The sequence below is a fragment of the Panthera uncia genome, chromosome D4 (genome assembly GCF_023721935.1).
Source record: "Panthera uncia isolate 11264 chromosome D4, Puncia_PCG_1.0, whole genome shotgun sequence".
Taxonomy (NCBI): domain Eukaryota; kingdom Metazoa; phylum Chordata; class Mammalia; order Carnivora; family Felidae; genus Panthera; species Panthera uncia.
Window position 1 is genome coordinate 72294636 of NC_064807.1, and position 16543 is coordinate 72311178.

The window sequence follows — 16543 nt, forward strand, 5'->3', positions numbered from 1 at the left end:
CCGCTCCCCTCTGCCACCCGGCCAATGGGCTCTCCCCAGACCACACCCAAGGAAGGCGAGGAAACAGGCAGGCTCAGGAGACATGCCGCCCTTTCTCCGTGGCATGTCCCCTCCTCTCTAACTGGCAGAAGAAGAGAGGACACTGCAGGCATTAAATCACAGCACTAAGAAGTGATCAAAACAAGCGTGCTAAACTACACCTCTGCTACATTTTTGTGCTTTGATTTTTGAGGAGGGCCATCTCAATGCTCTGTAGTGGCAACAACTTAATCCAAATGTGAAAAACCAGGGATGTCAGGTTTTGGACCAAAAAGGAAGGCGATTTTCTAAGAAGCTGATGGTCGGGTCATAAAAGGAACAGAAGGAACAAGAAGGGTCCCCGAGACTCTGTGTGTACAGTAGGCCAGACAGAAAAAAGGTCTGGAAAGACATGCCAACTGGTGACAGTCCTCACACTCTGGGGCTGGACGGAAGGGAGGACGGACGGTCACTACAACCCCGGTCAGGGCTATGACTTGACTTTTCTACAACTGTGTTTACAACTAGAAAAAAAAGAAGTAAAGATTTAAAAAAAAAAAAAAAAATACACACTTAGCCAAGCTGGTATCTGCCAGCATTCTCCACTGTAAACTCATTATTACTCATTTTATGACGATGAAATATATTGGTGGAGATATTTTCAAACAATGCAAAAAACAAAACAAAACAAAAAAAATACAAACAAAAAACCCCCAAATCCTGTTTCTGCCTAAACCTCTGCCCGCTATTTAACATCCACGGGGGCATCTCGCCTGTGACAGTTGTTCCTATAATGTAATGTTCTAATGGTGGTTTCCTCTTCCCGTATTCCTTTCACGATTATTAATGGGAATTTTTCCTTAGGAAAGAATTGTTGCTTCTCCCTTATTTATTTATTCAGCTCTTTATGTAATTACATTAGTACAGACTCATGGATATTTACTGCATTCTCCTTTGGCCACTGGGAGCTCTTCCGCGAGGCTCTGTGTGTAGCTGATATGCGGAATAGTTCCGTGACTGATTTTGTAGCACACGGGTACTTTATGGGACCTACCACAAGATCCCCCAGGCTTATCTTGTACCTTCCCTGCCTGACATCTGGAATCACCATTCCTACAAAGAGCCTTGGTTCCTTTTATTTAGAAAATAGTGTTCAGAGGGGCGGCTGGGGGGCTCAGTCGGCTAAGCGTCCGGCTGCGGCTCAGGTCATGATCTTGCGGTTTGTGAGTTCGAGCTCCCCGTCGGGCTCTGTGCTGACAGCTCAGAGGAAATCTGATGAAATGTGCAGGGGAGCTGCACAGAAACACTGTATTCCAGTTGAAAGCTCTCTGCTTTCGATTCTGTGTCTCCCTCTCTCTCCCCTTCCTTGCTCGTGCTCTGTCTCTTTCTGTCTCTCAAAAATAATAAATAAACGTGCAAAACAAGAAAAAAGAATGAAAAAAGAAAAGAATACTTAGAAACCAAGATCTGGGCACTAGGTGCACCCATTTTTATTGGGGTGTCCCTGCTCCCAGCCCTTCTGAATGGATGGAGCGAAGAACTATATGTACGTGTACTAAGTCACAGCTTTATTGCCGGATCTATTTATCTGTGTGTGTTCACATATACAGTTTGTTTTCTTTTTTTGGTAAATGGGTCCCTATTGATACCTTTGACTAATTCAGCCTCACAAGGATTCCCCCCCCCCCCTTTTCCTTACTGGTCATGTTTTCTGAAAGTGCAGATCTGGCTCTCATTGGCTAAAATGAAGTAGTTTCAGGATTCCTAATGTGTATGCCTTTAGAGGAAAAAAAAATTGCCAACTGGAATACAGTGTTTCTGTGCAGCTCCCCTTGTCTCTGCGTCACAGTATCAGTCAAAACAATGTTTTTCAAAATGACTTAGGCGAGTGCCTTTCTTCCCTGTTCCTCTCGGTGTGGTGCTGTGAATCATCTGTAATACGGCTGGATTCCTTGGTCTTCATTTGGCCCAGTCTGTGCTCCTTCTATACCCCCACAGCTGCGCTGAGTTTTAAAAATTTATGTACGATAAAATCCACTCCGGGGTGCCCGGGTGGCTCAGTTGGTTAAGCGTCTGACTTTGGCTCAGGTCATGAGCTCATGGTTCGTGAGTTCGGGCCCCGCGTCGGGCTCTGTGCTGACAACTCAGAGCCTGGAGCCTGCTTCAGATTCTGGGTCTCCCTCTCTCTGCCCCTCCCCTACTTGTACTCCGTGTGTGTGTGTGTGTGTGTGTGTGTGTGTGTGTATGTCCCTCTCAAAAATAAACATGACAAAATTTTTTTAAAATATTAAAAAAACAATCCACTCTGCGGTATATAGTTCTGTGAGTTCTGACAAGTGCACAGAGCCATGTATCCGCCATTGTAGTTCTGTACAAAACTGTGTCTCCCAAGCCTGCTGCTAACTTTGAGAATTCTCTACAAATTCTTGAGACAAGTCCTTTGTCAAAAATGTGATTAGAACCTATTTTCTTCTCTAATCCTGTGGCTTTGCCTTTCTGTTCTCTTTAAAGTGTCTCCCACAGAGCAAAAGTTTTTAATTTTAATAAAATCCAACTTGTCAATGTTTTCCTTTATGGATCCTGCTTCCGAGGTTATATCTAAAAATTGTTGGGGTGTCTGGGTGGCTCAGTCGGTTAAGCATCCGACTCTTGATTCTGGCTCAGGTCACGATCTCACTGTTCACGAGATCGATCCCTGGGTCGGGCTCTGCCCCAAGCATGGAGACTGCTTTCGATTCTCTCTCTCCCTCTCTTTCTGCTCCTTCCTTGCTCTCTCTCAAAATAAATAAACATTTAAAAATAAAAAATAGACACAAACTCTTATTCAAGGTCACACAGATTTTCTCCTATGTATTCCCCTAGAGGTATTATAACTTTGTCTTCTCCATTTTGAATTAGTTTTCATGTAAGGTGTGAGACTTAGGTTAAAGTTCATTTGTTTGCACACAGACCGTCCTTTCTCCATAAAATTACCTTTGCGCTTCTGCCAAAGTTCAGTTAGGTATTTGCGTGTAGGTTTCTATCTGGACTCACTGCTCTGTTCCTCTGGTCTCCGTGTCTTTGCTTCGCTAATACCGCCCTCGCTATCTTGCTTACTGTAGCCTTATGTAAGGCTTGGAATCAGGTAATGAGTCCTCTGACAGTGCTCCTCCCTTTGAGAATTGTTTTGGCTCCCCTAGTTTCTTTGTCCGTTTAAATGTTTAAATCCGTTTGTAAATACCTACAAAAAGCCTTCTAGCGGGGCGCCTGGATGGCTCAGTCGGTTGTGCATCTGACTCTTGATTTTGGCTCAGGTCATGATCCCAGGGTCGAGGGATAGAGCCCTGCATGCTTAAGATTCTCTCTCTCTCTCTCTCTCTCTCTCTCTCACTCACTCAGGGCACCTGGGTGGCTCAGTCAGTTAAGCGTCTGACTGCAGCTCAGGTCATGATCTCACAGTTCGTGGGTTCGAGCCCCGCGTCGGGGTCTGTGCTGACAGCTCACAGCCTGGAGCCTACTTCGGATTCTGAGTCTTCCTCTCTCTCTGCCCCTCCCCCACTCTCTCTCTCTCTCTCAAACGTAAACAAAACATTAAAAAAATTAAAAACAAAAAGATTCTCTCTCTCTCTCTGCTCTTCTCCCCTGCTCACACACTCTCTCTCTCTCTCTCTCAAAATTCAACCTACTAGAATTGGAAACGGGGATCGTGCTGAATCTAGACCAAATTAGGAAGGCCTGACATGTCAATCACATGGAACTTTCCTACCCACAAATACAGTGTCTCTCTCCATTTCTTTCTTTCTTTGTTTCGCAGCCGTCAGCATATAAGTGCTACACGTACTCTGTTATCTATAACTACATGATTTCGGGTGCTACTCTAAACTGTATTTACGAACTCTGAATCCCAGTGACTCATTGCCAGTTTGTAGAAACAACTGATTCTTGTACACTGACTGTGTTATCGTTCCACCTTGTTAAATTCATCTAGTGGTTCTAGGAGCCTTTTTGGAGATTCTTTGCAACTTCCTATGTAGACAGTCTTTGTAAATAGGGTTTCATTTCTTCCTCTCATATCTGTGTGCCTTTCATTTCTTTTTATTGGCTTACTTGCACTGATGACAACTTCTCATGATACCGAACAGGAGTGGCGAGAAAGACGTTTTTGCCTTATTCCAATCCTAGAAGAGAGCCTTCAGGAGAAAGCCTTTATCTCTCTTGGAAGAAAAGATTTTTTTGTGGATACGTATTTACAAACGGATCCTGAACACTTTCACCACGACATATGTTAGCTGGAGGTTTGTGAGGACGTCTGTCATCGAAGTTCCCTTCGATTTTAGTGTGCTGAGAGTTTTGATCATAAATGGACGATGAATTTTGTGAATTGCTTTTTCTGTCCTTATGGTTTTTCTCCTTTCATCTGCTAATAACACTCTTTTTCTTTTTTTAGGTTTATTTATTTTGAGAGACAGAGAGAGACAGACAGCATGTGCGTGAGCAGGGGAAGGGTACAGAGAGAGGAGACAGAATCGCAAGCAGGTTCCACACTTTCAGCACAGAGCCCAATGCAGGGCTCGAACTCACGAACCGTGAGATCATGACCTGAGCCAAAACCAAGAGTTGGTCACCTACAGACTGAGCCACCCATGTGTCCCAACACTGATTTTCACATGTTGATTCAGGCTTGCATTCCTTGGATAAAGAAATCCCCACTTGGTCACGGCACACATCCCTTTTACAGACTGAAAGATTGGATTTGCTGTTACTTTGTTGAGTATTTTTGTACTCAGCACGTCCTGAAGGGGAACGGTCAGTGTTCTCGTATGTGTTTGGTCTTGGTGTGATTGAACGCTGGCCTCATAAAATGAGCTGGGAAGCATTGCCTCATCTTTCATTTCCAGGAAGAAACTGCATAGTATTTTTTCCTTAACTGTTCAAAAAGGTTCATTTAGTGAAAGCGTCTGGGCCTGAGTTTTCTGTTTTGGATGGTTGTTCAGTACAAATTCAATTTGTCTGACACATACCTAGAACTCCAGGCTTTTCTATTTATCTTTCTTGGGTGTAGTTTACATCCTTCAAGAAATTGGTCCATTCGTTTAAGTTCTAGCATCGATAGACCGAGAATTGTTTGCAATGTGCCCTAATGACGTAAGATTTTTTTCTACTGTCAGGAATTATATAAAGACGAATACTGAATTTTTGCCATCCCATGAGGACTGCCGTAAAATCAGCCATGATCACAAACGAAAACTCCCTTGAAACAGTAATAGATAGGAGCCACACCCTTTCCTCCACCAAGAACAAGCAGGAGGCAGCCCTGGAGAGTTGGCCAAACCTGTTCTTGTGTCCGAGCAGAGCTATTTCAGGGAAGCATGGAAACACAGTCAGCTGGCAAGGTCGAACTGCCCGATGACGTAGAGGCTCTGTGTGGGGTCCTGGCCCACCTCTCCGTGACCCTCCAGCAGTCCCTTCCCCTCCTGCTGGCCCTCAGCCTCCCCGCGTACGAAACGGGAGGCTGGGAGGCTGGGATCTGTCAGCAGAGATAGACTCCCGCCACCTACTCTTTGCCAGGCACCCGCTGCCCACAGGGCCCCGGGATGAGCAAACCCCACTGTGGGTCACGGCTGCTACTCAGCTCCCTTCAAAGGCCAGCCTCTCTGAAGGCAAGGGTCTGACTGATCAGTTTGCATCCTGGCGAGTGTGAAAATCACTAACACTTCTCAGTGGGATTTGTTCCTTAAAAAACAAAAACCATTGCAGGTTCTATGCTGTGCTCAGGCCACGATGCAAATGAAACCATGGTCAGGATCGAAGCTCTGGTGACTGAAGCTTTGGGGTCAAAAGGCCTGGTTCAGGGCCTGCCTCGGCCAGACTCACTCCTTCAGTGAAGAAATATTTCCCAAACACCTACTGTGTGCCAGCTCTGTCGCGGGCAGGGACACACAGCGTTTAACGCACAGCCAGGCTCTGCCCCCCAGAGACAGTCATGAAGTAAGTACTCCCCATTTACAATGGGATGAAAGAGGTCCCGCCTCCCGGAGCTGTGGGGAGTGCTCAGAGGTGACCCGTGTATGGAGGTCACCTGCCGCCGGTGGGTGGTCGGCCAAGGGGGGGTGCCTGGCTCAGTCTAGAGGAGAGTTGGGAAAGCAGACACTGGCAAAGCCCAGCTGAGGAGGGTCGGCCCCCTGCCCCCAGCTGGCTCCACCAGTGAGGCCAATGCGGTGTGGACTCCCTCACGAGCACACAGGACAGATCCGCAAAGCAGCTGGCCGTCCCCAGCCACCGAGCCACCGACGCTGCACCAGATACAGTGTGTCCCACAACCGCAAGCAGCAGAGTGATGACCCAAAAAGCGGGACATTCTTGGGAACAGAGATCCTGCTCTGACGAACCCTAGCCAGGATGGCAACCTACTCCTACCAGCGGGAGCGAAAGGGGCCTCCCTGGCATGACCTCAGCAGTGAAGGCTGCAGCCAGGCAGGAGGAGGACAGCCACAGTGGGCTTGAGAAGCGTGGTGACTTCTAAGAAGAAATGTCCTTCGTTTCCCCTCTCTGCATTCTTTTTTTTTTTTTTTTACAGATCGAGAGAGAGAGCCCACGGGCATGAGTGGGGGAGGGGCAGAGAGAGAGAGAGGGAGAGAGAAAGAGAGAGAGAGACAGAATCTTAAGCAAACTCCATGCTCAGCGTGGGGCCTGACGCAGGGCGTGATCTCATGACCCTGAGATCGTGACCTGAGCTGAAAATCAAGAGCTGGACCCTTGGGGCACCGGGGTGGCTCAGTCCGCTGGGCATCCAACTCTGGCTCAGGTCGTGATCTCATGATCCGTGGGTTTGAGGCCCACATCAGGCTCTGTGCTGACAGCTCAGAGCCTGGAGCCTGCTTCGGATTCTGTGTCTCCCTCTCTCTCTGCCCCTCCCCTGCTCACGCTCTGTCTATCTCTGAAAAATGAATAAACCTTAAAAAAAATAAGAATTATAAAAACTAGGGGCGCCTGAGTGGCTCAGTAGATTAAGCATCTGACTTTGGCTCAGGTCATGATCTCATGGTTCATGAGTTCAAGCCCCACATCGGGCTCTGTGCTGACAGCTCAGAGCTTGGAGCCTGCTTCGGATTCTGTCTCCCTCTCTCTCTGCCCCTCCCCCACTTGTGCTCTGTGACTCTCTCTCTCAAAAATAAATAAACATTAAAAAAAAAAAAAAAAAGACCTGGACGCTTAACCCACTGAGCCATTCAGGCACCTCATGCATTCTTTTGACATGTGGTCAAGTTAGGGTACAAGGGAGGTGACAGCAAAGCATGTGGCCAGGGGCCCCAGATCCCTGTGTGATCCCGAGCAAGTAACTGCACCTCTCTGAGCCTCACTTGCTCATCTATTAAATGGCACTATTGATGCCCGCCGTGGGACCATGGGAAGGATTACTTAGGAATGTATCAAAAGTGTTTATTTAGCGCAGTGCCTGATTCATAATAACTGGTTAATAACTAGCAACTACCATCATTATTATTTTTAAATGCCAGTCGATCTGGCTGTCCTCAAAGGAACAAACAAGATTTTAGGGCCCATTCTGTGGTGGGAGCTAGAAGCTGGCAGGGCAGGTGCAAAGGAATAAGAGGCCTAAAGGTACACGCAGAAGGGGGAGTCAGCCCCTACGGAGAGGGTGGGAAAGTTCCACGCTCCACCCGGCCACCCCCAGGGTAAGTGCTGGGAAGCGCCTGACCTCCTCCTAAAGACCCTCTCCTCCTAGCAGTTGACTTGCCCTCCCCTGGACTCGCACGGCCCTCAGAAGCTAAGCGAGCAGCTGGAAGCCAGGCAGAAGGCAGCATTTCTGCCCCAGGAAAGCTCTGCACGGCAGCAAGGAGCCCTGTTGACAAATAAAGCCTGTTCTTGGCTCCACCACCCACAAAGCCAAGCCCCTTTATTCCATTTCAATATGCCTGATTCTACTGACAGTGCATTGGCAATAAATGGAATTAATCAGTCCTGGATGCCCGAGCGAGTGTAGGCAGGTCTTAGCACATTTGAGGGAACTTGGAGGGGAGCGTGAAACAGTGGCAGGGAATATAAAATGCCTTACTGCGGCGGGAACCGAGAAAGGAAAGGCCTCTACCAAAGGCAGGCATTTTATGAGCAAATAAAGCCTTTGCCTGCCTGCCACCGAGAAGCAAAGTGAAGCGACTGGAAAACTTCTACGGAATATCTTTCTGCTGCTTTGCTTCAAGATGGGAAATGGCTTTAACTGTTGCTGTTTTCATGATGAGAAGAGCAATATTCGCTTCATGCAGACCCCACGCAGGATGTAACGAACGGCAAAAGTCATCGGTAATGTCGCCACTTTCGGATAACCACACCGATGTTTCGGTACAGGTCCGTGTGGCTGTTTCTCTGCGCATATTTTCACCTGCATCTACTGCCTGCATGAGCTCCTGTCAGATAAGTGGCTTTGCAGCCTGTGTTCTCCACTTAATAACAGACCTTGGACATCCTTCCATACTGCTAACTGCAGATCTGGGGCATCATCTTTCCATGGCTGCACAGTCTTGGGTGAATTACACACCCTGTGTGAGCTGGCTCTGTTCACTCTGTCAGCATCATCTGGCACCTTCTCCTCCGCCTGGCTTTCTGCGTTCAGCCACACCGGCCTTCCTTGGCATCAGGGAACACTTCATTCCACTTCAGGGACTTAGCATTTGCTGTTCTTTCTGCCGGAAATTCTCATTTCCTCCTTCACATCACTGATTTTCTCCTCTTGTTTTGAATTTCAACAGAAATGTTTCTTTCTCCAGGAAGTCCTCCCAGATATCCAAGATGAGAGCTGGTCTCCCCTGTCATACACCCACACGGTTCCATGGGCTTTGCCATCTTGTTGTTTACCCTGATTGTTTGATTAAACAAACAATTGGGTAATTCTGCCTCCCCACCTGGCCCCATCTTCCCACTAGAAAGAAAGCTCCTGGAGGTCAGACACTCTGTCTTGCTCAGCTCAGAAGCCACAGGGAGAGCCCAGTGTCTGGCACACAGGAGTCCTCAGTAGATATTTGTGGATTAAATGGAAGGAAGGGAAGGAGAAGCAGAACGGACAGCCACTACCTCTATGTAATGTCCCCTGCCTCCATCCCTCCCCGCCTTCCTTCTCCCCTTCCTTCCACATAAAAGGGGGATCTGCCAGTGGGCTACCTGTTTTGGCGTCTCTCTGTGGCTGTGGTTCCTGGTGTCTGGGCAGTCTCAGGCCGGAAAAAAAGGTGCGAATCTAGGAGAAAGCCTCCCGAATCATCTAGCTGACTATTCGACTCCTCACTGTCCAAGCACGGAGACAGGCCCAGAGAGCGGGAAGGACACCCCTACCCTCACACAGCTGGTCAGCGGCAGGCCCTAGGGCTCCTGTCCCCCCTTGCACAAGGCTCTGTCAGGCCTGGGTTCAAATCCCAGCTCTGACATTAGAATGCATTGGACCCTAAACTCCATGAGCCTTCACCTCTTCAGCTGTAAGCTGGAGACAATGACACCTATCACCACCAGGAGGCGGTGGAGAGTAGCGGTTACGAAGGTAGCCTGTGCCGCTGGGGGTGCAGACCTAGCCCCTCTTAGCTGGGTGGCCTTGGGCACGTTGCTTAACACTGTTCCCGGATCTGCCACCTGCAAAATAGGGAGGAGAATATTCCCTCCTCACACATTGTCATAAAAATCACGTAACACCGTGAAGCATCTGGCACAGTTCCTGACACGGTGACTCCTCAGTAAGTAGACGACACGATAATAAAAGCGACCATCTGTCAGTAATGAGAGAGACAGATGCAGAGACAGAGACACAGAGACAGAGAGAGAAAATGTGCTCAGTGCTCTCAGGCTGGACCCTAACACATCATCTTTCCTGCTCTCTCCGCTTTCTTTTAACATGGATGTCATCAGAACGCATCCGCCACCAAGGGTGGAATCTGCTCATACATTTCCCGTCACTGAGGACACCGCTTACATCATCACACAGCATTCTCTCCAAGAGACACCGGAGGGAAACTGCGCTCAGGCCCCAGGAAGAGGAACAGCCAGGCTTCTAAAGCACAGTTGCTCTGTTTTCATCTCACAGACGTCACGGACCTGCTTCTCTCTTTGCATCGGCTGCCAGGAAGCTCTAACCAAATCTGCGTCTTGCCTCTAGCAAGTGTTCTAGAAAAGACCCTTGCTCTGTCTTCATCCCTTTCTCTCAGCCCTCATTTTTCTTCTCCCCGATTTCCTCACTCATTTATTTAAAAAAAAAACCAAGGGGCGCCTGGGTGGCTTGGTCGGTTGAGCGTCTGACTTCGGCTCAGGTCATGATCTCACGGTCCGTGAGTTCGAGCCCCGCGTCGGGCTCTGTGCTGACAGCTCAGAGCCTGGAGCCTGTTTCAAATTCTGTGTCTCCCTCTGTCTCTGCTCCTCCCCCATTCATGCTCTGTCTCTCTCTGTCTCAAAAATAAATAAACGTCAAAAAACAAACAAACAAACAAAAAAAAACCCAAAAAACAAAAACTGTATTCCGTGCTTAGAAACTGCCATTAATCTTTTTTGAAATTTGGTGGTGGTTGGGGGGGGGGGGAGGAATAAATGGAATTAAAACTGCATACAAGCCAAATGCAACGCATAACGCTCGAGTGAACCACATTAGTGGAAAAACTGGTGACTCCAAATAAAGTGTGTGGTTTGTGGAAACGTGCTGTACCCATGTCAGCTTCTGAGCCTTGACAAATGCACTGTGGTTATGGGAGACTCTGACGTTGGGGGAAGCTGGATCAACGAAGGATGGGAAATCCCTTTATAACTTCTCAGTAAATCTAAAATTATTCCAAAATAACAAACTTCTTAAACAAAACGTGCGCACAGACTACTGTGAGATTGTTTCCTCTTGGGGATCCCATCAAGGTGCCATTTTTCCCTGAGAACACAGCACGGGCTCAGACCCAGGGCCTTGCAGAATCAACGAGACCCAGCCAGCACTTGTGGGGCCTCTATCACCCGCCCGACTGGCCTGGTTACGAGCACGGTTCCAGAACCAGAACCCCAACTATCGCATGGGAGTCCCAGCTTTGCCTCCCACTGGCTGTGTGACGCTCTGAGTCTCAGCTGCTGTGCCTGTAAAACGGGCTGAGGAACACGTTTCCACAGGGGTGCAGTGGGTACACGGATCCACGGCATAAAGAGCCAGAGAAACAGCAGGCTGTGTCAGGCTGTCCCAGCTGCTAAAACAAAGCGCCGTAGACCGGGTGACTTACAAACGGTGGACATGTATTTCTCAGAGTTCTGGGAGCCCAAAGTCTGGGGTCAGGTGCCAGCATGGTCGGGTTCTGCTGGGGACCCTCTTCCGGCTTGCAGATAGCCCACTTCTTGTGTCCTCACTTGTGGGGTCCATTTTATAAGGATACTACTCCTATTCATGACCTTGTCACCTCTCCGAGGCCCCACCTCCTAACCCCATCATGTTGGGGGTCAGGGACTCACATATGAATGTGGGGACACAAGCATTCAGCCCATAACAGAGACAATTACTGACGTTATTATTACCATTATTATCAGCTTTCTCTTCTCATCTTTTCAACGACAACCCTCAGACAGTGGTGTTCTCTATTATGCTTATCTGGGCAAAGGCAGGGAAGCACAGACACAGGGAGGAACCGTCCAAGGTCACAGCTATTAGAGCAAAAACAGCGAAGTTGGGATTCGAACCCAACCTTCCAGGCTCCAAGCCCAGAGCTCTTCCGATTAAATCCTATGTCCTAAAAGAAGCTGACAGATGCCTCCTCTCGCCCACTCCAGTCCTCCCACCACTACACGGCATGGGGCGGGGGTGGGGGGGGGGTGTCTCTGCTGACGGCCACTCTGATCTGCCATGACCCTTCCTGACCTTTTCTTCGCATCTGCATAGAGAATCGGGTTCCCACAAGTTAGTGGGGCATTCGAGGCCCTTTGCTAGAGAGACAGCATCTCATCTTGTGCTTCGTTCCCCAGCCATCTAGTTGCCCATGATCTCAGTGACAGCTCCCTCTTCCCCAGCCCCTCTACCTCCAACCTGTTGCATTCTGCAAGGCTGGCTCAAATGCCACCCATGCCCACGGCTACTGCTCCCGTTGCTGCTGCCTTGGCTTCCCCGGCCGGCATCAGGACTTATTAGCCCATTCATTAGGCCATCTGTCTTCTGGGCCCAGGGTCCTCGCCTCTGCCTCACTCAGTGTCACAGCCCTCCAGTGCTCCGAGCAAGTTCTGGCAGCAAGGTGGTATAGTGCAATGGCTGAGAGCACGGGCTGTGGAACAAAGACGGCCTGGGCTCAGTCCTGCTCTGCAACGTGTCAGCTGCGTGACCTTGGGAAGTCTGTTTCACCTTCTTCTCTCCGTGTCCACCTCCCCGACTGGAAAATGTGGGTAAGAGCCACCTACCCCAAGGGGCAGCCTGAGGGTTCAGTGAGACGCGTGTGAAGCCAATGAGCAGTACCGGGCACACAGTTAGTGTTCTTTAAAATGAGAACGAACGATATGATTTCAATAATTGCTGGTTGCCCTGATGGAACGCCAACCGGGAGCTGCTCGGTGCAACCCTAACCCAGCTCCCGCTTTCTCCTCTCTTCCCTGTCAATGCTCCAGAACGAACCTGAAGTCGGGGCCACCGCAGCCATTGACAGCGTTTGCAAAGCAGCAGCCACGAAGAGCTCGGCTGGCCCACTGCCCGCCACCGCATGGGAGGCTGCACTGCTCCGAGGAGAGCTAGGAAACCAGCTCGGGAGGCTGGGAGGTGGGCCCTGTTGCTTTGCTCTGAGCTGCCAACTGGAGGCATGCAGCCAGGGGGACTCCTGGCCGGGACTGGTCCTCAAGGTGGGGTGCCCATGGCCTCGCTGGAGGTCTGACCGAAATCAGCCGCACGGAGCTCCACATGTGGCTCCTTCGCCCTCACCCCATGCATGCGGCCCTGGTGCCCACCCCCTCCTCTGGGAGTCAGGCCGCTCACCTTGAGTCCGCTGCTTTCTGCTTCTGAGCCCGGGTCCACGCCGGTGACATAAATGCCCAGGCCGTACTCGGCTCCCCCTCGGATGGTGAGGCCCAGGGACCGGCCGTCCCCCAGCACCAGGTTCACCTGTGGGAGGGACAGAAGATAGCATTGGAGGGCCTGGAGGTGACAGGAACTTCCAGGGGGAGGCGGGGGGGCATCACAGGCTACAGAGGCCCTGACATACCCTGAAGGGCACACCAATTCAGGCCAGGAACATTCCAGATCCCCTGCCCCAGTTCGGCCTCCAACTTGCTGAGTGACCTTGGGGAAGTCCCTCTCCCTCCCGGGGTCACAGTTGTAAGTGCAGTGAAAGGAAGGCGTTGAAGGAGGTGACCCCTGATGCTAACATCCTAGAGAACCTCTACATTTCAGGTTTTCATGTACGCTTCACACAGTAGGGGCCACGCACGCCCCCGGCTGCCCCTCAGCACCCGCTTCAGCCAGGGAGAGCCTGCTCTGGCCCCAGGGTCCCTTACCTCCCATCTTCCTTAGGTTCAAGGCTAAGTCCACTCTGCCACCCAAGGACCCCCTGCCTCCTCCCTGGAAGTCTCCCACCAACCACGGGTCTCCTGCCTCCCCACGGGTCTCCTGCCCTCCCAAGGGTCTCCTGCCTCCTCAGGGGTCTCCTGCACTGCCACCCACACCAGCGGGTCACAACATTATCACCTCAGCTGCCCTTCCTTCTACAAACACAGGGAGCACTGGCTGAGGGCAGGCATAGCCCCTGCTGGGCCAGGGGACCAAGGGACAACCCAGACATAGTCCTGCTCCCGAAGGTCTCACCAGAGGGGCACACAGACCAGTAAACAGACCTTCACAGAACAGCGTGAGCAGAGCGTGATGGGGCGGCTCATGGGGCCACGAGTATGCAGAGAAGGTGCAAGGTCCTGACTGGGGGCGAGGGTGGTGGTCAGAGGGCTTCCTGGAGGTGACATCTTCTTGATGAGACTGGAGGGTGAGCAGGAGTCAACCAAGCAGGGGCAGGGCAGGGGCGAGAGGGGCTTTCCAGGGTTACAGGTAAGAAGCAGGGGAGCACGCTTTGCTTAGGATAGGAGGGTGGAAGTGGACCCCATTAGAAAGGACAGCGTCTGTGAGGCCCTCATAGCTCTCAGGGGGCACCTGGGAACAGTCACCCAGAAACGTCAGAGAGATGGATGTTCCAGAAACAGCAGGCTCTGAGGACGGGCTTGGGAATAACAACCCAGCCCTTGTGAGCTGCCCCCTCCTGCCCCAGCACCGCTCCATGGCTGGGAGAGCTCTCAGGTGACGTGGGTTCATGGCCCGCTCGGTCTGCTCTCACACGCAGGACTGTGCGTCTGGGAGGTGACAGTGTGCTGGTTACGGGGACAGGCTCCGGACCGCTCAAGCCTAACCCTGGCAGTGACGGTTGCTAGGTGTTTGTCACTCCACACAAGTGACTTCACCTCTCTGCGCCTCAGCTCTCTCATCTACAGAACTGCCTCCAGCAGCCACACCCGCGTCACTTGGATTCTTGCGGGGGACGCGTGGGTCCGCAAACCTGGAGCATTCAGACTCGTGCCTGGCACTGCGGAGGCAGTCAGGCAACACTGGCTGTTGTTCTTACCTCCAGAGTGGCCCGCTCCGTCCGGCAAGCCGTGGGGCTAGCTGGCACAGCCGTGCCCCGGGAGGAACGCAGAGGCGCCCTCCCAGAGGTGACGGGTGGGCTGCAGCCGAGGCTGGGACGGGCTCCCCGGTGTGTACTCGCTCACCCAGCCCCAAGTCTGAGCTCACCCAGCCCCTCGCCATGGGCGTGGGACCACAGGACGAGCTCACCGGGTCCCCATCCGCAGGTACTGGGAGTGCTGGCTGCTGGTGGCTCACAGCTGAGCCCTTGCCAGGAACGGCCTCCCCCTGGAGCAGCTTCCGTGCGGGGACGGGAGAAGGGGGCAGGCGAAACAGCCAGAGCCCAGCCTCCCTTCGCGACAAAGCCAGCGCAGCCCCAGTGCTCCCGCGGGACCGGCCGAGGCGTCAGCCCAGCACCGTCACCAGCGTCAGTCGAGCCCAGGGCAGGGGACTGCTGCTGTGATAAATGACCACACACTTAGTGGCCTGGAACAGCACAGATTCATTATCCTAGAAGCTCTGGAGGTCAGGAGTCTAAAGTGAGTCGACAGGACTGCATTCCTTCTAGAGGTTCTTAGGGAGAACCTGTTTCCTTGCCTTCTCCAGCCTCCAGAGACCACCTGCCTTCTTGGGCTCATGGCCCCTTCCTCTATCTTCAAAGCCAGCAGGGTAGAACCTTCCCACCTCTCTCTGCTCCCGGCGGGACGCCACCTTTTCTCTGACTCTGACTCTCCTGCCGCCTTGTTCTGAGGGTCCTCGTGACTGCACTGTGCCCACCCAGAGAACACAGGAGAGTCTACCCTGTCACGAGAGCCTTAACTTCATCACATCTGCATGTGATGGACATGGAAGGCTGCTGGTGCCTCACAGCTGAGCCCCTGCTCATGGAAGGCTCCAGGGAAGAGGCAGTGGGCGTCTTGGGTCATCATTCTGTGTACCACAGGCACACATCTAGAAACCTCATCAGGGATATCTCGGTCTCAGAGTCCATTCTGGGAAGCCTGACCTCAGGCAGAGTGTCTCAGAAATATGACCCCTGAGCCCCGAAGGCCTTAGAGGGTCATTCTGGGAAAGGGGACGTATTCTGGGGGCAGGAGGCAGGAATGTGTCAAAAGCTCAGAATCTGGACAGAGCCGGGCCCCCCAGGAGTCCCGCAGGGTTGCTTGGCTGAAGCACTGCAGGGAAGGAAGGAAAGGGACAGCAGTAGCCAGTGGGGGACCATGATCCAGGCCGAGAAGCCTGGCCTTTAGACCAGGAGAGAGATGGGCTCAGACTCATTCCAGTTTTAGGAAGACTACTGGCCCGCAGAGGGGGCCACTTCCTGGAGATCCTTCAGGAGAGGGTGTGCACCCTGAGACAGCGGTGGAGTGGGAGAGGCAGGGGGCTCAGACCTGGGGGAGGCCAGTGAGACAGGCTGGGCACAGAGTGGGCAGCTCTCATCCGGACCCCCTACCCTGCCCGCAGAGTGGGCCCCTTCCTCTGTGCTCTGACTGCAGGGCCTGGGGTCTCCACACCAAGGCTCCAGCCCAGCTCATGCGGTGGCCTGCAGTCCGTCGCTCCCCTCCCCCACCCGGGCTCTCCAGCTCCGAGACCTGAAGATTCTGGGAGGAGAGAGTCAAGAGGAGCCCCGTGACACCCAGACAGCAACGGTTGTCTGCGGCTGCCCCCTCTGCACGCTGAGGATGAAAACAAACCTCCTTGCCTCTCTGCCACCTCCCCATAAATCCTTCTTCACGTGGGAATAAAACAGAGTCTTTATCACAGAACTGTAATAACAGTCCTATCAACCACAGGGTAATCTGCCTCAATCACTTGCTAGAATTCAACCAGCATTTGAGAGGGGGAAAAAAATCACTTATGGGAAAGGACACTGAGCTGTGAGAAGCAGCCCAGCACAGTGAAAAGTGTGCATTCATTCCCACTGATGAGATGAATAATAACTCATGAAATTAA

The 16543-nt window shown here is 51.7% G+C and overlaps 1 protein-coding gene across 1 annotated transcript in view; it reads right to left on the bottom strand.

Annotated features, from left to right (window-relative positions):
- WHRN (whirlin) overlaps positions 1 to 16543 on the bottom strand; it is a 94845-nt gene that overhangs the window by 44900 nt on the left and 33402 nt on the right. The window contains exon 3 of the mRNA XM_049637213.1: positions 12965 to 13090. Coding sequence (XP_049493170.1) covers positions 12965 to 13090 — 126 coding nt within the window. The remainder of the gene's footprint in view (positions 1 to 12964; positions 13091 to 16543) is intronic.